At 45.5% G+C, this 22,357-nt stretch overlaps 1 protein-coding gene across 1 annotated transcript in view; it reads right to left on the bottom strand.

Moving 5' to 3' along the window:
- Positions 1 to 22,357, bottom strand: part of LOC115142341 (receptor-type tyrosine-protein phosphatase gamma-like) — a 334,594-nt gene that overhangs the window by 248,878 nt on the left and 63,359 nt on the right. Inside the window, exon 2 of the mRNA XM_065001902.1 lies at positions 23 to 127. Coding sequence (XP_064857974.1) covers positions 23 to 127 — 105 coding nt within the window. The remainder of the gene's footprint in view (positions 1 to 22; positions 128 to 22,357) is intronic.

The raw sequence follows: 22,357 nt of genomic DNA, 5'->3' as shown, positions 1-22,357 counted from the left end.
CATTCTGCATTAACACACACACCTGAATAGGCCCAGTAGGACTCCTCGGCCGCTCTTCTGAGTCTGCTCCCGGGCGCTCGGCCATCTTGGCTCCCTTGCGTGGACCCGGGCTGCCCTCCTGTCAGCGCTGTGTGGGGGAGAGAAAGGAGAAGGATGTCACCAAAATGGCACTGCACTCACTCACTGCGGTAAAACAAAAAAGCACTGCTCTTGCTAACAGCATTCTCATTAAGAAACAGAGACTGACTGTGACTTGGACACAGCCAAATTACACAGCCAGTGCTTACAATGACTTACCAAAACATCCTACCACAAAAGCCACAACAAATTCCTTAAAACTTAGGCATGAATACAGATACATAGATACATAGTGTGGCTCATTGGTAAGAGCCACACTTTGTCAGATCCGATTATGCCAGGCTCATTGTGACTGTGGGGCCTCTGGGATGTGAGCTGCGTGCGGGCTGCTGAGTTTTTGGGTAAGAGTCACCCACACTAATGCCCCTCACTTGCTGTGCCACAAATGGGCTTTGGCAAAACCTGGGAATAACTGGCATTTTACATTTTATCTGACCTAAAATGGCCACATGCGGTTATGAGAAGAGAGAGAGAGAGAGAGAGAGAGAGAGAGAGAGAGAGAGAGAGAGAGAGAGAGAGAGAGAGAGAGAGCATCACAGGTAAGAGGACACGTGCTGAGCGCTGGCTGACCGTGTGGTTACCTCCTTACTCACTGCATCACCAAGGACACTGGGCCACCGGAGATGGCATTTTGGTTACTTAAGGGCTTGATATAAACAATGGGTGACTCTTTGTTTCAATGACAGACCGATTTTTCTCTCTTCTTTAATTCTTGGGGATGTAAGCTTGAGCATGCCTGTGAATGTCAATGAGAGGCCAGTCCATGGCTTTTCTATGAATTACATTATCGATTCCCAATACTCTCCCAACAGAAAATGTTATTATGCAGCCCCACCCTAACCTCTCAATCCACGCCAAACCCATCCTCTCACTATCCTTCTTCTTGCCTTTCTTTCTGTCATTCATTGTCTCTCCCATTGTCTCTTACCCTTGACTCTCTTTCTCTAACACACACACACACACACACACACACACACACACACACACACACACACACACACACACACACACACACACACACACACACACACACACACACACACACACACACACACACACACACATCGTACAAGCTCATCTCATTCTTCCCCACATGCCTGTGATGCCACAGGAGTTAACCCTGTCCTCTCATGGCTGTAGCACTTCAGCCGTGGCCAGTCATTTAACAGCTAGCCACTATCTACACAGGTGTCCATTAAAGCAGTCAATCAGTCCACAGTGCCAAAGCCCAGCCCAGAAACTCTGCACTGAAACTATCCCCAGCACTGTAACATAAGAATATAAATGTCAGTGCCAATGACAATATGGGGTGGGGATGGGAGAGGGAACTAGGGATGGGAGGAGAAGAGGTGCTGATGGGGGGGAAATGCTACAGAGGGATAGATGGCAGAGTTTGGGTAGAATGAGAGGAGAGAAGTAGACAGAGAAAGAGGGAGAGAAGAGGACAGAGTAATACAGTGTCGGGTCATAGTGGGGTGGGACCCTTTTTTTCAGCCCAGCCCACTCTCTTAGAGACAGTCTCTGGTCACTGTGATGGGCAGCCTGCTGCCTGGCAACTGTTCAACAGGAGGAGAGGAGAGCAGGAGGCGAGAAAGAAGGGAGAAAAGAACAAAGGCCTTCTATGCGTTTTCAGAGGAGGAGGAAGGAGGGGGGAGAGAGGAGGGAACAGGCTTCGACTGGTAGTGCCAGTTTAAAAAAGTCACAAGCAATGTTCCCTCTAAGCTGCACACGTGCGTGGGCACGCAACTCCCCCAGGACTGTCGTGCAGAAGAAATATCAGCCTGCGAAGAGAAGCACGAGATTGAACTTCACTCAACTTTCTGGAGTTTTCCCCGTTAGTTAACACTATCAACGTTTCCCTTTGCTGTGGGAATTGTGAACGAATCAATGCAATATTAGCCACTTTCAGTGCAACATACCGAACTATGCAAGACTTTGTATGCAAAACTGACTATGCAAGAGATTTTGTTGTAGGCAGAGCACATTGGAATAGGATTATCATTCTCTTCTCCTATCCACTGCTCTCTGTGTCTTCTACCACAACAGTCACCACTTCCCTGCTCTCCCAGACCCTGTCAAAGACTATCAACGTCAACACAGCCAGCAAAGCAGCAAAGATACACATACCACACACGCATGCACACACACACACAGACGCACAAATACAAACCACCACACAAAGACACTAGCAGTCATGTGTCATACTAAGGGCACAGAAAACCCTGTCCTAAAAAACAGCATCTTATTCAAACTCATTGCATAGAGCACATAGTGTTATGAGGGAAATTTAGAAAGTCCTTGTTTAACAGTGCAGGCAATGCTAGGGATGTCTCCTAGGATCTAATCTTTCTGCGAGAGGTTCCATTCTGCTGCGCTGGTCTAAACAAATGTTTACCTAATTGATTTATAATTTCCTATTTGAGGAATGTGCTCTTATGAGAGAGAGATTGGGGGCTGACATTTTTGTCAGGCCATCTCTGCAGAAACAATGATATGGGGAGATGTAATGGAATAAGGATCCGAGTCTAGAACTATGATTTTCTCTTTCAGATCCCCATTAGCTGCGGAAGAAGCAGCAGCTACTCTTCCAAGCCCTGTATCTATATCTATAAAACTTCCCTGAGGCTAAGGTCTCGACTTTAACAGAAAGCCAAATGAAGTAGACAGTTCAGCAGTGAAAGAGAGAATGAAGTAGACAGTTACGCAGTGTCCTGGAAACAGAGAATGAAGTAGACAGTTACGCAGTGTCCTGGAAACAGAGAATGAAGTAGACAGTTACGCAGTGTCCTGGAAACAGAGAATGAAGTAGACAGTTACGCAGTGTCCTGGAAACAGAGAATGAAGTAGACAGTTACGCAGTGTCCTGGAAACAGAGAATGAAGTAGACAGTTACGCAGTGTCCTGGAAACAGAGAATGAAGTAGACAGTTACGCAGTGTCCTGGAAACAGAGAATGAAGTAGACAGTTACGCAGTGTCCTGGAAACAGAGAATGAAGTAGACAGTTACGCAGTGTCCTGGAAACAGAGAATGAAGGTGCCATTGGTGGCTTCACAAGGGTAATGAAGTTGTGATTAGCTCTTTTTGGCAAGACCTGCAGCACCTGCAATGTCAACTCCCAGATTCACTAGGACAGAGAACTCACATAGAGCTCTATTTGAAAGGGGTGTTCAGCAAGGTCAGAATGCGTACACACACACACACACACCAACAAAAACACACACTATGCAAAATCTGCATGGCAAATACAATATACGTGAATGCCAACAACAACAAATGTGCTTCCTTGCTCCAGCTGTACGTTCTGCCAGAACTCCATAAAGCAGAAAAACTGAAACTTTGACTCACCCTGTCTTTTGTTTCCACACCGAGTGAATCACACAAAAGTTCCTCTTGAGAAAAGAGATGGAAAGCATTGGTTCCTGCCATCCACCCATCCCAGCAGACCAGCCATTGAAGCTATTGCTGCATGTTTGCTGTCACATCATTCAAACACAGAATGTACTTAAACTTGGATTTTTTTTATACCACTTCAGTGGTTCAAGGAGGCAGAATGGGGTGTCCAGAAACACACAGGTGGGTGCACGTACACAAACACACACACAGAGCACCGTGTGTGTGTGTGTGTGTGTGTGTGTGTGTGTGTGTGTGTGTGTGTGTGTGTGTGTGTGTGTGTGTGTGTGTGTGCGTGTGTGTGTGTGTGTGCGTGCGTGTGTGTGTGTGCGTGTGTGTCAGCCAGGGTAGTCCTCACTACTGTAATACACTTAATTAGCATTCTTTTCATCTCTCTCCAATACGTCCTTACTGCTGAAGGACATCCGCGACAAGCAAACACACACACACACACACACACACACACACACACTACTACGCCTACTAACAGAAATACAAACACAAACAACCACACACACACACATACTGGCAGTCCAAAACACTTGCATAGTGGTGGTCAGAGAGTAACAGCTGTCACGTTAAATAAACCTTGCAGGGCTGTAATAGTCCTCCACATACTCTCTGGTGGGTGACCAGATCCTCTGCCAGAGGGACAGGCATAGGGGCTTGGGAAGGGATTAAGAGGGGGCTGGGGCTGTGAATGGGGGGTGTGAGGAATGGGGGCTGGGATGTTGGTCTTGGCATTGGGCTATAGGTTAGACGCTGTGGTTGGGCCTAGGGCACAGTGTTGAGACTGGGTAGGGAGAGCAGCAGAGATGAGAGGGAATCAGTCCCCAGAGAAAAGACAACCCAGCATGGGGTGAGTTCACTACAGTCTCAGCCAAAGGCAGTGAGAGAAGCACACAGAGGGAGAGAGAGAGAGAGAGAGAGATGGCGAGAGAGTGCTGTAAAGCCAAAATGCTGGTGCATCGTCCATAAAGCAGAAACACTGGGAGGCAACACGAGAGCGTGTCGGAAGCACATTACTCAAATGGGTCTTTAGTGTAGTGGAAAATGCACTTGAAGACACGCGCTCGTTCCAAGCGCCTGTCTCCCTTTGTGTTTTCTCCCTGCATTGATCTGCTATAGACAGGAGACAGTATGCACCACGGCTGGTCACTCCATGCACACCGATGTTAATTAATAGGCGGTCTGCAAAGGACAAGGTCGCTGAGCCAAACACAAAGCCAATGCTGACACCTCCACTGTGAAGACGTACAGTCCAGATACAGTTAACGTCGCCTTTTGTCCACCGCAATCACAAACACAGGGGCTGCCATGGGTTCCTTTATACTCCTATCACACAACAAGGCACATGATGTCACTGTGAAAGACATGGCCCATTCATGTTTCAGTAGACACAGCCTTCAGATACTGTACCCATTTAAAGCACACCGTGGAACCAAGTCCCTTATAGATATTGTCTTTGTTCTTTGTTCATACCCTTTATTTTTGTAAATATTTAAAAACTCCCTTACGGCGAAGGTTGAGAGCCATGCGTCCTCCGAAACAGGATCCTGCCAAGCCGCACTGCTTCTTGACACACTGCTCGCTTAACCAGGAAGCCAGCTGCAACACTGTGTCGAAGGAAACACTGTACAACTGGTGACCGAAGTCAGTGTGCATGCGCCCGGCCCGCCACAAAAAGTCGCTAGAGGACATCCCACAGGGCCAATTGTACGCTGCTTCATGGGTCTCCCGGTCGCGGCTGGCTGCAACACAGCCTGGGATCGAACCGGGGTCTGTAGTGATGCCTCAAGCACTGCGATGCAGTGCCCTAGACCGTGATGCAGTGCCTTAGACCGTGATGCAGTGCCTTTGACTGTGATGCAGTGCCTTAGACTGTGATGCAGTGCCTTAGACTGTGATGCAGTGCCTTAGACTGTGATGCAGTGCCTTAGACCGTGATGCAGTGCCTTAGACTGTGATGCAGTGCCTTAGACCGTGATGCAGTGCCTTAGACTGTGATGCAGTGCCTTAGACTGTGATGCAGTGCCTTAGACCGTGATGCAGTGCCTTAGACCGTGATGCAGTGCCTTAGACCGTGATGCAGTGCCTTAGACTGTGATGCAGTGCCTTAGACTGTGATGCAGTGCCTTAGACCGTGATGCAGTGCCTTAGACTGTGATGCAGTGCCTTAGACCGCTGTGTCACTCGGGAGGCCCTTGTGTTCATACCCTTTAAGAGTTCCAGAGACACAATTGTTCTTATTTTATTTATTTAAAAAAACAAACCTTTATTTAACTAGGCAAGTCAGTTAAGAACAAATTTGTTTTTACAATGAGGGCCTACTTGGTAAAGGTTAGAGAAGTCCTTTATAGCATTGCCCGATAGCAATGACCAAATCTACAGTACAGTGCTTCCCTGTGAGGGAGCAGTTATCTCATAAGAATGCAGAGCAAAGGACTGTGAGTTATCTTTGGTTATGTTCCGGCTGATTGGTGGAGGAGGGAGAGGTGATTTGTGGGAGTTGTCTTCGCTTACGTTTTATTTTTCTACCTGCATTCATGGAGGCAGGAAATAAAGATAAATGAGATGCAGTCGTTTCTTTTTTTCTGTTTCTTTTTTTCTAAACGGAGGCTTGAAGGTCAGTGCATATGAAACAATCCATAACACATGTCACTTAGCAAAATCCAAGTACAGACAATAGACATCTGCTACTGCACCTCTCTCTCGCTCTCTCATTCTCTCACTCTGTCTTTCTCTCTGTCTCTGCATTGCAGTACAGGGGGAAATGGGTTGTTCTGCTAATAACTCATGTAATTCCCATGTGACGATTCGATAATCATGGATGGATCTATGTCCTTTAGGCTTACACTACGCTGTAAGAGGGATGCAAACGCCAAAGCATGAACAGCGATCAATGCTGTCTGGGCTCTTTTTCATATCTCAAGTGTGCTGCTACAGCATTGTCCTTTTTAATGTATGACCCTGTAGCATGTACTGTATGGCCACACGCTGCTGCAATCTTGCAAATGAGGTTGTTAAGCTCAAAGGGGCCATCTGGGTAAATAAAGGATGAATAGACAAATAAAAAGTGGGCAGGAGTTGGCCACCTGTGGTTTAATGGGTTGTCTTCATGACATTGAGGACAGTCAAGTTAAAGCTAGTACTGTATGTCAGACACAACAACCCCCACCACTTCACCTGTAGACATAAAACAACCCCCACCCCTTCATCTGTAGACATATAACAACCCCCATCCACTTCACCTGTAGACATAAAACAACCCCCACCCCTTCATTTGTAGACATATAACAACCCCCACCACTTCACCTGTAGACATAAAACAACCCCCATCCCTTCATCTGTAGACATATAACAACCCCCACCACTTCACCTGTAGACATAAAACAACCCCCACCCCTTCATCTGTAGACATATAACAACCCCAATCCCTTCAACTGTAGACATATAACAACCCCCACCCCTTCATCTGTAGACATATAACAACCCCCACCCCTTCATCTGTAGACATATAACAACCCCCACCCCTTCAAATGTAGACATATAACAAACACCCACCCCTTCATCTGTAGACATATAACAACCCCCACCCCTTCATCTGTAGACATATAACAACCCCCACCCCTTCATCTGTAGACATATAACAACCCCCATCCCTTCAACTGTAGACATATAACAACCCCATCCCTTCATCTGTAGACATATAACAACCCCCACCCCTTCATCTGTAGACATATAACAACCCCCATCCCTTCATCTGTAGACATATAACAACCCCCATCCCTTCAACTGTAGACATATAACAACCCCCACCCCTTCATCTGTAGACATATAACAACCCCCACCCCTTCATCTGTAGACATATAACAACCCCCACCCCTTCAAATGTAGACATATAACAACCCCCACCCCTTCAACTGTAGACATATAACAACCCCCACCCCTTCATCTGTAGACATATAACAACCCCCATTCCTTCAAATGTAGACATATAACAACCCCCACCCCTTCATCTGTAGACATATAACAACCCCCATCCCTTCATCTGTAGACATATAACAACCCCCATCCCTTCAACTGTAGACATATAACAACCCCCACCCCTTCATCTGTAGACATATAACAACCCCCATCCCTTCAACTGTAGACATATAACAACCCCCACCCCTTCATCTGTAGACATATAACAACCCCAATCCCTTCAACTGTAGACATATAACAACCCCCACCCCTTCATCTGTAGACATATAACAACCCCCACCCCTTCATCTGTAGACATATAACAACCCCCACCCCTTCAACTGTAGACATATAACAACCCCCACCCCTTCATCTGTAGACATATAACAACCCCCACCCCTTCATCTGTAGACATATAACAACCCCCATCCCTTCAACTGTAGACATATAACAACCCCCATCCCTTCAACTGTAGACATATAACAACCCCCACCCCTTCAACTGTAGACATATAACACCCCCACCCCTTCATCTGTAGACATATAACAACCCCCACTCCTTCAACTGTAGACATATAACAACCCCTTCAACTGTAGACATATAACAACCCCCACCCCTTCATCTGTAGACATATAACAACCCCCACCCCTTCATCTGTAGACATATAACAGACCCCCCCACCCCTTCATCTGTAGACATATAACAACCCCCACCCCTTCATCTGTAGACATATAACAACCCCCACCCCTTCATCTGTAGACATATAACAACCCCCACCCCTTCATCTGTAGACATATAACAAACCCCCACCCCTTCATCTGTAGACATATAACAACCCCCACCCCTTCATCTGTAGACATATAACAACCCCCACCCCTTCATCTGTAGACATATAACAACCCCCACCCCTTCATCTGTAGACATATAACAACCCCCACCCCTTCATCTGTAGACATATAACAACCCCCACCCCTTCATCTGTAGACATATAACAACCCCCACCCCTTCATCTGTAGACATATAACAACCCCCACCCCTTCAACTGTAGACATATAACAACCCCTTTGCCATAGCTTCCTTTCAGCTATTAGGACTCATTGTATTGAGTGTCGGGGATGAATACGGAACCAGTGGATGACGCCAGCTCATATGCTCCACTGTAACAAGGGCAGATCCTCTTCAGATTGAATGACACAGAGCATACAATAGAAAGGGAATGTATAACAGCCAATCACTCTCATGTTTTAGTACACTGATATTTTCATACAGAAGTCAAAGTCACGTTACTGTAAAGACTAATGGAGAGAGTAACAGTATACAGTAGATAAATGAAATGCATACTTGAGTCATCGTCTGACTCTGAGATTATAGGCATTTTGCAAATGCCATCTGATGAATAATTCAGAATCAATAGCCTAGACCTTCACCGCTTAAATTTTAGGGGTCAAGATCAGCTCAATGTAGCTCCAATACTGAAACGGCCTCAGGGTCTTTATGTTCAACCCATACACCATCGTAAGAGCATAGTTAATCTGTTCTTTCTATGACGCACAGCGATAATCCCACATTCCCCCATTTCCTGACCTACGACCTCTGCCAGAGTGCATTGCATGTTGAGGTGTTCCAGGATGTGAATCCATCTGTTTTTTTGGGCAGTCGTTTCCAACTCCCTTTGGATCCATATGGGCACCTGTGACCCGTTTACTTATCCCACCCAATGCTAACCTGCAAGGTTAAGGTGAAGTATCATTATTATTAATATGCTTCTTTGTGTGTTTGTATTGGTCTCCGTCTCCTCTCTCTCTCAGAGATTATTCTCCCTGGGTTCTGGTTCTCAGTTTTTCCTGACAAATATGGCCACCGTTTCAGCCGTGGTGAGCATTGAAATTGAGATCTGAGAGATTCATGCATTCCTCCTGACAAGATTAAGACACCTGAATGGTAAAGCTGCAAGCCCAGCACCAGAGAAAGGGTTATTTGGGGTGTGTATTAAATTGCAATGGAGAGCCGATAAACAGAGTTCTGGCAGGAGCAGAAGTTGCAGAGAGTAATCCTGCGGTATGGGATGTGGATCAGTGCCGGACACAGTGCAATTCGATTAACGCCCAGGCAAGGTGATTCCCCCTCCTAGGGCTCAACGAAACAGATCCCCTCCCCCACCCCCCTCCTGGAGTGCTAGGTGCCTGCACACTTGAATTAAAGGGTACCTACTCTCAAAAATCAAAGTCAAATCAAAATCAATTTCTTAGATTTTTTACAGACCTGTCAAAAAAAGGTCTGTCAAAAAAAAAAAGTGTGACTTTGAGAACGAAAACCTGAAACCTGTGAATTTCTGACTTCAATAGTAGGTCTACTATTAGCCTACTGCACAGTACAGCTTGGGTTGGCCTGAATGTGAAAGACCAATATGGGATTAATCATTTTAGATTATTCAGTGTACATTGCATTCTTTGACTTTTTCACATTTTGTTACGTTACAGCCTTATTCTAAAATGTTTAAATAGTTTTTCTCCCCCAAATCAATCTACACACAATACCCAATAATGACAGAACAAAAACAGGTTTTAGACATTTTTGCACATAAAATTACATTTACATAAGTATTCAGACCATTTATTCAGTACTTTATTGAAGTACCTTTGGCAGAGATTACTACCTTGAGTCTTCTTGGGTATGATGCTATAATCTAGGCACACCTGTATTTGGGGAGATACTGCTGATCCTCTCAAGCTCTGTCAGGTTGGATGGGGTCTCTCCAGAGATGATCGTTTGGGTTCAAGTCCGGGCTCTGGCTCAAGGACATTCAGAGACTTGTTCCGAAGCCACTCCTGCGTTGTTCCCTCAATCCTGACTAGTCTCGCAGTTCCTGCCGCTGAAAAACATCCCCACAGCATGATGCTGCCACCTTACGGTGAAGCATGGTGTAAGGTTGCCTCCAGACGTGACGCTTGGCATTCAGGTCAAAGAATTTAATCTTGGTTTCATCAGACCAGAAAACCTTGTTTCTCATATTCTGAGAGTCCTTTAGGTGCCTTTTGGCCAACTCCAAGCGGGCTGTAATGTGCCTTTTACTGAGGAGTGGCTGCCGTCTGGCCACTTTACCATAAAGGCCTGATTGGTGGAGTGCTGCAGAGTTGGTTGTCCTTCTGGAATGTTCTCTGGAGCTCTGTCAGAGTGTCTTGACAAAGGCCCTTCTCCCCCGATTGCTCAGTTTGGCTAGGTGGCCAGACCTAGGAAGAGTCTTGGTAGTTCCAAAGTTCTTCCATTTAAGAATAATAAAAATGTGTTGGTACCCTTCCCCAGATCTTTGCCTCAACACAATCCTGCTCTATGGACAATTCCTTCAACCTCGCGGCTTGGGTTTTGCTCTGAAATGCACTGTCATCTATGAGACCTTATATAAACAGGTTTATGCCTTTCCAAATCATGTCCAATCAATTGAATTTACCACAGGTGGACTCCAACTTCTACAAGTTGTAGAAACATCTCAAGGATGATAAATGTAATCCGTAACATAACTTTTAGATTATCCAAACTCAGTAACATAATCTGATTAAATTCCGTTACTTTTAGATTACTTTCCCCTTAGAAGAAGACCAAAATGTATGTTACCAATTGAACGACATCGTTTGCAGGATAAATTACTGTTAAAGTTTACATAGCTGGATGTCTAACCATCGCTTTCTACTAAATAATATACTTACATTATATATATATATATATATATATATATATATATATGAACTAGGAAATCTCACAAATGGAAAAATGTAGCAATCAAAGAAGTGCTGAACAAATGAAAATCTATTTTATATGAGATTCTTCAAATAGCCACCCTTTGCCTTGATGATGCTCTCACCACTAGGCTACCTGCTGCCCCATAATGAGCATTTGTTGGCTGCTTTTCCTTCACTCTGCGGTCCGACTCATTCCAAACCATCACAATTTGGTTGAGGTCTGGGGATTGTGGAGGCCAGATCATCTGATGCAGCACTCCATCCCTCTCCTTCTTGGTCAAATTGCCCTTACACAGCCTGGAGGTGTGTTGGTCATTGTCCTGTTGAAAACCAAATGATAATCCCACTAAGTGTAAACCAGATGGGATGGCGTATCGCTGCAGGATGCTGTGGTAGCCATGCTGGTTAAGAGTGCCTTGAATTATAATTCAATCACAGACAGTGTCACTAGCAAAGCACTCCTACACCATAACATCTCCTCCTCCATACTTTATGGTGGGAAATACATATGCGGAGATCATCCGTTCACCCACATCGCATCTCACAAAGACATGGTGGTTGGAACCAAAAATCTCCCATTTGGACTCCCCATCAAAGGACAAATATCCACCGGTCTAACGTCCATTGCTCGTGTTTCTTGGCCCAAGCAAGTCTCTTCTTATTATTGGTGTCCTTTAGTAGTGGTTTCTTTGCAGCAAATCGACCATGAAGGCCTGATTCACACAGTCTCCTGTGTGTGTCTGTTAGATGTGTCTGTTACTTAAACTCTGTGAAGCATGTATTTGGGCTGCAATATCTGAGGCTGGTAACTCTAATGAACGTATCCTCTGCAGCAGAGATAACTCCAAGTCTTCCATTCTTGTGGCGGTCCTCATGGGAGCCAGTTACATCATAGTTTTTTATTTTTTATTTATTTCACCTTTATTTAACCAGGTAGGCAAGTTGAGAACAAGTTCTCATTTACAATTGCGACCTGGCCAAGATAAGCAAAGCAGTTCGACAGATACAACGACACAGAGTTACACATGGAGTAAAACAAACATACAGTCAATAATACAGTATAAACAAGTCTATATACAATGTGAGCAGATGAGGAGAGAAGGGAGGTAAAGACAAAAAAGGCCATGGTGGCAAAGTAAATGCAATATAGCAAGTAAAACACTGGAATGGTGGTTTTGCAATGGAAGAATGTGCAAAGTAGAAATAAAAATAATGGGGTGCAAAGGAGCAAAATAAATAAATAAATTAAATACAGTTGGGAAAGAGGTAGTTGTTTGGGCTAAATTATAGGTGGGCTATGTACAGGTGTAGTAATCTGTAAGATGCTCTGACAGTTGGTGCTTAAAGCTAGTGAGGGAGATAAGTGTTTTCTCGTTTCAGAGATTTTTGTAGTTCGTTCCAGTCATTGGCAGCAGAGAACTGGAAGGAGAGGCGGCAGAAGAAAGAATTGGTTTTGGGGGTGACTAGAGAGATATACCTGCTGGAGCGTGTGCTACAGGTGGGAGATGGTATGGTGACCAGCGAGCTGAGATAAGGGGGGACTTTACCTAGCAGGGTCTTGTAGATGACATGGAGCCAGTGGGTTTGGCGACGAGTATGAAGCGAGGGCCAGCCAACGAGAGCGTACAGGTCGCAATGGTGGGTAGTATATGGGGCTTTGGTGACAAAACGGATTGCACTGTGATAGACTGCATCCAATTTGTTGAGTAGGGTATTGGAGGCTATTTTGTAAATGACATCGCCAAAGTCGAGGATTGGTAGGATGGTCAGTTTTACAAGGGTATGTTTGGCAGCATGAGTGAAGGATGCTTTGTTGCAAAATAGGAAGCCAATTCTAGATTTAATTTTGGATTGGAGATGTTTGATATGGGTCTGGAAGGAGAGTTTACAGTCTAACCAGACACCTAAGTATTTGTAGTTGTCCACGTATTCTAAGTCAGAGCCGTCCAGAGTAGTGATGTTGGACAGGCGGGTAGGTGCAGGTAGCGATCGGTAGATAGTGCTTGATGGTTTTTGCGACTGCACTTGAATCAACTTTCAAAGTTCTTGAAATGTCCCATATTGACTGACCTTCATGTCTTAAAGTATTGATGCCATTTCTCTTTGCTTATTTGAGCTGTTCTTGCCATTATATGGACTTGGTATTTTACCAAATAGGGCTATCTTCTGTATACTCCCCCTACCTTGTCACAACACAACTGATTGGCATTAAGAAGGAAAGAAAAACACAAATTAACTTTTAAGAACGCACACCTGTTAATTGAAATGCATTCCAGGTGACTACCTCATTAAGCTGGTTGAGAGAATGCCAAGAGTGTGCAAAGCTGTCATCAAGGCAAAGGGTGGCTATTTGAAGAATCTCAAGTATGTATGTTTTTTTAAATTTATTTTAATTTCTCTTTTATTGAACCAGGTAGGCCAGTTGAGAACAAGTTCTCATTTACAACTGCGACCTGGCCAAGATAAAGCAACGCAGTGCGACAAAAACAACAACACAGAGTTACACATAAACAAACATACAGTCAATAACACAATAGAAAATAAAAATAGAAAAATCTATGTATAGTGTGTGCAAATGTAGAAGACTAGGGATGTAGGCAATAAATAGGCAATAGAGGCAATATAATTACAATATAGCATTAATACTGGAGTGATAGATGTGCAGATGAAGATGTGCAAGTAGAGATACTGGGGTGCAAAAGAGCAAGAGGGTAAGTAATAATATGGGGATGAGGTAGTTGGGTGTGCTATTTACTGATTGGCTGTGTTCAGGTACAGTCAGGTACAGGTACAGTAAGCTGCTTTGACAGCTGATGAATAAAGTTAGAGAGGGAGATATCAGACTCCAGCTTCAGAGATTTTTGCCATTCGTTCCAGTCATTGGCAGCAGAGAACTGGAAGGAAAGACGTCCAAAGGAAGTGTTGGCTTTGGGGATGACCAGAGCAATATACAGTGGGGCAAAAAAGTATTTAGTCAGCCACCAATTGTCCAAGTTCTCCCACTTAAAAAGATGAGAGAGGCCTGTAATTTTCATCATAGGTACACTTCAACTATGACAGACAAAATTAGGAAAATTGACATTGTAGGATCTTTTATGAATTTATTTGCAAATTATGGTGGAAAATAAGGATTTGGTCACCTACAAACAAGCAAGATGTATGGCTCTCACAGACCTGTAACTTCTTCTTTAAGAGGCTCCTCTGTCCTCCACTCATTACCTGTATTAATGGCACCTGTTTGAACTTGTTATCAGTATAAAAGACACCTGTCCACAACCTCAAACAGTCACACTCCAAACTCCACTATGGCCAAGACCAAAGAGCTGTCAAAGGACACCAGAAACAAAATTGTAGACCTGCACCAGGCTGGGAAGACTGAATCTGCAATAGGTAAGAAGCTTGGTTTGAAGAAATCAACTGTGGGAGCAATTATTAGGAAATGGAAGACATACAAGACCACTGATAATCTCCCTCGATCTGGGGCTCCATGCAAGATCTCACCCCGTGGGGTCAAAATGATCACAAGAACGATGAGCAAAAATCCCAGAACCACACGGGGGGACCTAGTGAATGACCTGCAGAGAGCTGGGACCAAAGTAACAAATCCTACCATCAGTAACACACTACGCCGCCAGGGACTCAAATCCTGCAGTGCCAGACGTGTCCCCCTGCTTAAGCCAGTACATGTCCAGGCCCGTCTGAAGTTTGCTAGAGAGCATTTGGATGATCTAGAAGAAGATTGGGAGAATGTCATATGGTCAGATGAAACCAAAATACAACTTTTTGGTAAAAACTCAACTCGTTGTGTTTGGAGGACAGAGAATGCTGAGTTGCATCCAAAGAACACCATACCCACTGTGAAGCATGGGGGTGGAAACATCATGCTTTCGGGCTGTATTTCTGCAAAGGGACCAGGACGACTGATCCGTGTAAAGGAAAGAATGAATGGGGCCATGTATCGTGAGATTTTGAGTGAAAACCTCCTTCCATCAGCAAGGGCATTGAAGATGAAACGTGGCTGGGTCTTTCAGCATGACAATGATCCCAAACACACTGCCCGGGCAACGAAAGAGTGGCTTCGTAAGAAGCATTTCAAGGTCCTGGAGTGGCTTAGCCAGTCTCCAGATCTCAACCCCATAGAAAATCTTTGGAGGGAGTTGAAAGTCCGTGTTGCCCAGCAACAGCCCCAAAACATCACTGCTCTAGAGGAGATCTGCATGGAGGAATGGGCCAAAATACCAGCAACAGTGTGTGAAAACCGTGTGAAGACTTACAGAAAAACGTTTGACCTCTTTCATTGCCAACAAAGGGTATATAACAAAGTATTGAGATAAACTTTTGTTATTGACCAAATACTTATTTTCCACCATAATTTGCAAATAAATTCATTGAAAATCCTACAATGTGATTTTCTGGATTTTTTTTCCACATTTTGTCTGTCATAGTTGAAGTGTACCTATGATGAAAATTACAGGCCTCTCTCATCTTTTTAAGTGGAGAACTTGCACAATTGGTGGCTGACTAAATACTTTTTTGCCCCACTGTACCTGCTGGATCGTGAGGGTGTTGCTATGGTGACCTTTGCACCCCAGTATCTCTACTTGCACACAAAATAGCCCCCAACACTCTACTCAGCAAACTGGATGTAGTCTATCACAGTGCCATTCGTTTTGTCACCAAAGCCCCATATACTACCCACCACTGCAACCTGTATGCTCTCATTGGCTGGCCCACGCTTCATATTCGTCACCAAAGCCCCATATACTACCCACCACTGCAACCTGTATGCTCTCATTGGCTGGCCCACGCTTCATATTCGTCACCAAACCCACTGGCTCCAGGTCATCTATAAGTCTTTGTTAGGTAAAGCCTCGCCTTATCTCAGCTCACTGGTCACCATAGCAGCATCCACCCGTAGCACTCGCTCCAGCAGGTATATTTCATTGGTCACCCCTAAAGCTAATTCCTCCTTCGGCCACCTTTCCTTCCAATTCTCTGCTGCCAATGACTGGAACAAACTCCAAAAATCACTGAAGCTGGAGACTCATATCTCCCTCACTAGCTTTAAGCACCAGCTGTCAGAGCAGCTCACAGATAGGTACCTGTACATATCCCATCTGTAAATAGCCTATCCAACTACCTCATCCCCATACTGTTATTTATTTGATTTATTTAGCTCCTTTGCACCCCAGTATCTCTACTTGCACACTCATCTTCTGCACATCTATCACCAGTGTTTAATTGCTACATTGTAATTATTCCGCCACTATGGCCTATTTATTGCCTTACCTCCCTTATCCTACCTCATTTGCACACTGTATATAGACTTGTTTTATTGTATTATTGACTGTATGTTTGTTTATTCCATGTGTAGCTCTGTGTTGTTGTTTGTGTCACACTGCTTTGCTTTATCTTGGCCAGGTCACAGTTATAAATGAGAACTTGTTCTCAACTTGACTACTTGGAAAAATACATATGAAAGAAAAAATAAATAATAATAATAATAAACACACACACACACACACACACACACACACACACACACACACACACACACACACAGTCTTGTATAACTAACCTTTCTAAATCCTATTTTTCCTAACCCCTAAACCTAACTCTTAACACTAAACCTAGCTCCTAACCCAAACTCTAAAATCCCTAGCTGCTAACCCTAAACCTAATTATAACCCTAACACTAATTATAACTTTAACCCTAAAACCACTAGAAATAGCAATTGACATTGTGGGGACTAACAAAATGTCCCCAGTTGGTCCAATTTCTGTTTGTTTACTATTCTTGTGGGGACACAACATACTATCTTCATCTTCTTCTTTCTCCTCCTCTTTATCTCCTCTATCCTCCCCTATTCCATCTAGTTATTCACAGGAGTGTCATCATTGTTGATGGTGGCATAGGTTAGTGTTTACTGTCCTGCTCCATCTACTTACTGCCTTCTCTAGCGCTTTGGACTGATGTCAGGAAGTAGCACATGCTATCCATACGCCACCAAAGACTTTGTCCCCCACACCACGTCTAACAGCTGTCACGTCCTGTCAAATACTGCCAAAGCACCTGGCAAGGTACTCTGACTCTAAAATGAGCTGAATCTCTGCTAGATGCTTGAGATGCATTCACAAAAGCATTAAAACGAGGTACAAAACTCACCCTCTGTGGAGAGTAAGGGAGCAGAAAATACAAAATCGTATTTTTCAGAGTGTAGCCACACCTCTGTCACAGCGTGACACAGGGTTACGAAGTCATCCGCTCAGACTCACTGTGACGAAGCTAAATGTTCCCAAAATTAGACATTTGTAAGTAAAATGCCTGGTGTTAACGGCTCCCATCAATTTGCGATAAGGCGGCAGAGTGGTGAGGTGAATCCAGCTAATAAATGACTAGAGCTGCTGGAACATATTTTTTGCAGGAGATAAAACATACCTGGAATATGTATTTCTCCAGGGATAACCAAATCAAATGATTCAGTTTAAGATTAGGGGGAACTAGGGTGAGGGGGTTAAGGGGTTTGTGGGTTGGGGGGAAGGGATAGTTATGGTGGGTGTAGCTTGGTATTAAGGATACATGAAATAATGGTATCTCGATAAAGCTTATGGAAGAAGCATTGGAAGACGGAAGCATTGTTTTCAGGTCTCTCTCCTCTACAAACTGAAATTTGTCTCAGATTGAATTATGTAATGTCTGAACACACTAAACCACAGCTGTACATTAATGACAGTGACACCATTAACTAGTGACACCATTAAACTTGAGTAATGAGTATAAAGATCATATTAAAAGGTCCTGAGATGAAAGGAGCCTAGAGCCACTAACATTGTATGACTGAGGGACTGGGATTTGTTTTTGATATGTAGTTTATCTGATGAAATTCAAAAAATCCAACCCTATATCACTGTTGGTCTATATCTGCTTGCGTGCAAATGCACATGCACTTGTGTATGTGTGTGTCAAACGCAAACCTATCTCACCCCACGCAGATCACACACATCAAAGAGAGGGAGATTGGAGAACAGAGAGGAAATTATCTATACACACCAAACCACTCCCGATGGAGTTAGAGGGGGCGCGGGTGACATGATTATCTGCACGTTGCAAGACGAGGAATCCACCCACTTTGATCAATGGGAGACAGCGTTTCAACTACTTACAATGGTGGCCTCACCTCTCTCTCTTTCTCTCTCTGGAGTTGGTTGTGTGAGGTTGCTGTGGGTGGTGACAGGGTTTGCTGTCCCTTTTTTAAGCTAATTTATTTCTTGTTTCAAATCTTTTTTTCCCCTGCATGATTTTAGGTTAAGTCATTTGATTTAGTGGTTATATAGCCTACATTGTTGGGTGAGTTAGTCGCTTGGGTGACATTTGTGGGCTATACTCGGCCTTGTCTCACTTGTCTCAAGTTGGTGGTTAAAGATATCCCTCTAGTGGTGTGGGGACTGTGCTTTGGCAAAGTGGGTGGGGTTATATCCTACCTGGTTGGCCCTATCCAGGGGTATAATCAGACGGGACCACAGTGTCTCCCGACCCCTCCTGTCTCAGCCTCCATTGTGCTGCAAGAGTTTATGTGTCGGGGGACTAGGGTCAGCCTGTTCTCTCTCTCTCTCTCTCTGATTTGTTTGGTGGGAGTGGGGATGGAGTCTCACGTGGAGACACTGTACCTGTCTCTCCACCATGGGTTCAGGTATATGCCTGAGCCGAATATGAACCTGATGCGAGAGCTCGCACCTTACAGGAAATTTGGCAGCCCAATGAGAGAGTTATTACTTGGATGTAAAACCCCACTGTTGAAATGTTACCGCATGTAGGCTAGAAGGCAGGTTTTCAACTTGACATTTTTTGTACCAGGTGAGGTATGAGTGGAAAGCCTACATGGTTTATGCAACCACAGGTAGTCTGAAGGGTTTTGAGTGTGGGGAAACTGGACATAAGAGGCATGCATGCATGCACAGGGAGCTGGACGAGCGTGGCACTGATGGATCCACTGTCGCGTCTGGCTCTACCCCAAACATCGGAATTGCTTGCCTGGAAATTGCATAGAGTTCTACGTCGGGCAGAAATGAGTGTTTGAATCAAGAAAGTTTCCTCTCATGACCTCTACAAGCCAGAATGTTGAATAAAATTGTATTTTAATGTAATTTACCGATTGTCCGTGCAGTTGGTCCTTTTGGCAGTAGGAATGTGAGACAATATATCCACGGGAAAGTACAATTACATCCATTTTTCAAAGCGCTGGTAGTGCATTCAGGTTGGAGCAGGATATTAGAGACATTGAAAATAGCCTTATTGGGCAGTATGACTCAAGATCAGAAAGGGAGTTGATCTTGGTCTTTTTTACAAGATCAGGTGAAGGGTGCGCTCAGAGTGCGTTCTTCAACCTGGAGAGGAAGTCGGCGCAGCAGAAGCAGATCATCTCTCTTCGGCGTCCTTCAGGGTCTCTGACGTCGGATTCGGTGGAAATGAGAAGGATAACTATGGACTTCCACGCAGACCTCTACAGTGACAGCAACACTGATCCTCTGTGTGCTCAAGAGATTCTACAAGGGCTGCCTAAGCTCGGGCCTGTGCAGAGTGCTGGGCTGGAGGGTGATCTTTAGTTTCAGGAACTAACAGCGGCTGTGCAGCAGCTCTCCCCAGGCAGTGTGCTGGGGGTTGATAGACTGACAGCTGAGTTTTATAAACACCTTTCGGGAGTCCTTTGGGACACTGTTTACCAGTCAGCTGCCAGTGGGCAGTGCTGTCATTACTGCCAAAGAAGGGGGCCGGTGTCATTGCTCTGCTTGGATTACAAAATACTGTCCAAGGGTTTGGAAAATCGGCTGTTAGACACAATAGTTCACGTTTCTAGGGGTAGTAGCTGGGAGGTCGGCTTCATTGTCGGTTTACGCTGATGATGTAAGAGTGTTTATTAAAGGGGAGGTAGATGTAGATAAGGTTAGCAGGGCATTAGTGTTGTTTGAGTGAACGGCATCAGCTAGGAGAAGAGTGAGGTGGGCCAGAGCAGGATCTCCTGGTCTTCCTGGGGGGATACAGTACAGTGGGTCAGAGCAGGATCTCCTAGTCTTCCTGTGGGGCTATAGTGGGCCAGAGCAGGATCTCCTGGTCTTCCTGGGGGGATACAGTACAGTGGGTCAGAGCAGGATCTCCTAGTGTTCCTGGGGGGCTATAGTGGGTCAGAGCAGGATATCCTGGTCTTCCTGGGGGCTACAGTACAGTGGGTCAGAGCAGGATCTTCTTGTCTTCCTGGGGGGCTATAGTGGGTCAGAGCAGGATCTCCTGGTCTTCCTGGGGGCTACAGTACAGTGGGTCAGAGCAGGATCTCCCAGTCTTCCTGGGGGCTATAGTGGGTCAGAGCAGGATATCCTAGTCTTCCTGGGGGGCTACAGTACAGTGGGTCAGAGCAGGATCTCCTAGTTTTCCTGGGGGGCTACAGTGGGTCAGAGGAGGATCTCCTAGTCTTCCTGGGGGGCTACAGTACAGTAGGTCAGAGCAGGATCTCCTAGTCTTCCTGGGGGCTACAGTGGGTCAGAGCAGGATCTCCTAGTCTTCCTGGGGGCTACAGTGGGTCAGAGCAGGATCTCCTAGTCTTCCTGGGGGGCTATAGTGGGTCAGAGCAGGATCTCCTAGTCTTCCTGGGGGGCTACAGTGGGTCAGAGCAGGATCTCCTAGTCTTCCTGGGGGGCTACAGTGTGACAGAGTAGGGTTGAAGTTCTTAGGGGTGTTCTTGGGGACCTTAGAGTTTCAGGGGAGAAATTGGGAGGGGTTGATGGACATAATTGCGGTTAAGTTGTCTAAATGGCTGTGGTTGTTGCCACTGATGTCTTTCAGGGGAAGGGTCGTGGTCGCTAACATCTTGGCTACTTCAATGCTCTGGTGGACCCCCCACAGAGTGGTTGCTGGTGGATTTATTTTGGCCTGGCCAACATTGGACACGCCAGCAGTGTTACACCTCTCTTTGCATGAGGGGGGCCATGTGCTGGTGGACATTGGGTCCAGAGTGACAGCTTTCCGCCTACAAGCTGCACATAGACTTCTGTACCAGCAGGGGGTGTGCTGGAGAGACACTACTTGGGCTGTTCTGAGGAGAGCAGGGGAGGGACCTAGGTTATGACAGGCCCTTGTTCCTGTTGGATCTGGAGCAGGTAGATATGTCAGCCATTACTCCACTCTACCGCACTGTGCTTTTGGCGTGGAAAAATACTATTTGTTCACAGAAACGCTTCACGACCAGGAGCATGGGAAAAAAGGAGGGGCCACTGTGTCACAACCAACTAATCCAGACCAGAATGCTGACCTCTGACAGCTTGCGGGCCAGGCTTGTGAGAGCGGGTTTCACTAAGTTGGGTGACCTGCAAGAAGAAGCTGGGTGTAAATCTGCTAGCGACATGGCTGAGGCTTCATCCATAAAGTCAACCAGGCTGCTGCAGCAGGTGGTGTAGGGGGTCCTTGCTGCACTACCAGGCTCATTCAGAGAACTGCTGGGGAATAGGCAAATGACACTGACCTACCTCATTCACCATTGCTGCCGCTGCAGAGGAAGAGCAGAAGGGTGAGGGAATGATCCTATCTTTCAAAACTCCAGAGCTGGGGGCCTTTTGCACAGCCAGCAAAAAAGCTGTGAAGGTGGCTCAGGAAGATCATCTGCACGGGCTGAGGGCGACGAGGTGGCCGGGGGGGGGGGGGGGGACCGGGCTCTTCTCTGAGAGGATGTTGGCACTCCCTGTGTAAGCATCCCATAGAGAGGCGTATTGCTGATCTATAGTGGAGGATTATTAATGTGGCTATCGCTACGAACAGATATGTGTCGCACCTTGATCCATCAGTGGGGAGGGAGTGTCTGTTCTGTGGGTAGGAGGAGACAGTGCAGCATCTGTTTTTCTCTTATTCCAGGCTGGTAGCAATGTTTTCAGTCCTGGGTGGGTGGTGTACAGGCCTAGGGTTGGGGCTGACTGTAGACCTGTATGTTGGAGGTACTAGGTATAGATTATTAAATAGGCTTAGGGACAGTCTAGTAAATTACCTGTTGGGGCAGGTAAAAATATACATCTGGAAGACTAGGAAACATGAGATGCAGGGGGCACGTTGTACAGACCTCAGAGCTGTGCTGCTGGGGCGGGA

Source organism: Oncorhynchus nerka, linkage group LG15 (genome assembly GCF_034236695.1).
Source record: "Oncorhynchus nerka isolate Pitt River linkage group LG15, Oner_Uvic_2.0, whole genome shotgun sequence".
NCBI classification, from domain to species: domain Eukaryota; kingdom Metazoa; phylum Chordata; class Actinopteri; order Salmoniformes; family Salmonidae; genus Oncorhynchus; species Oncorhynchus nerka.
The sequence above is the reverse complement of the archived record's forward strand: the minus strand, read 5'-3'. Positions and strand labels throughout refer to the sequence as shown.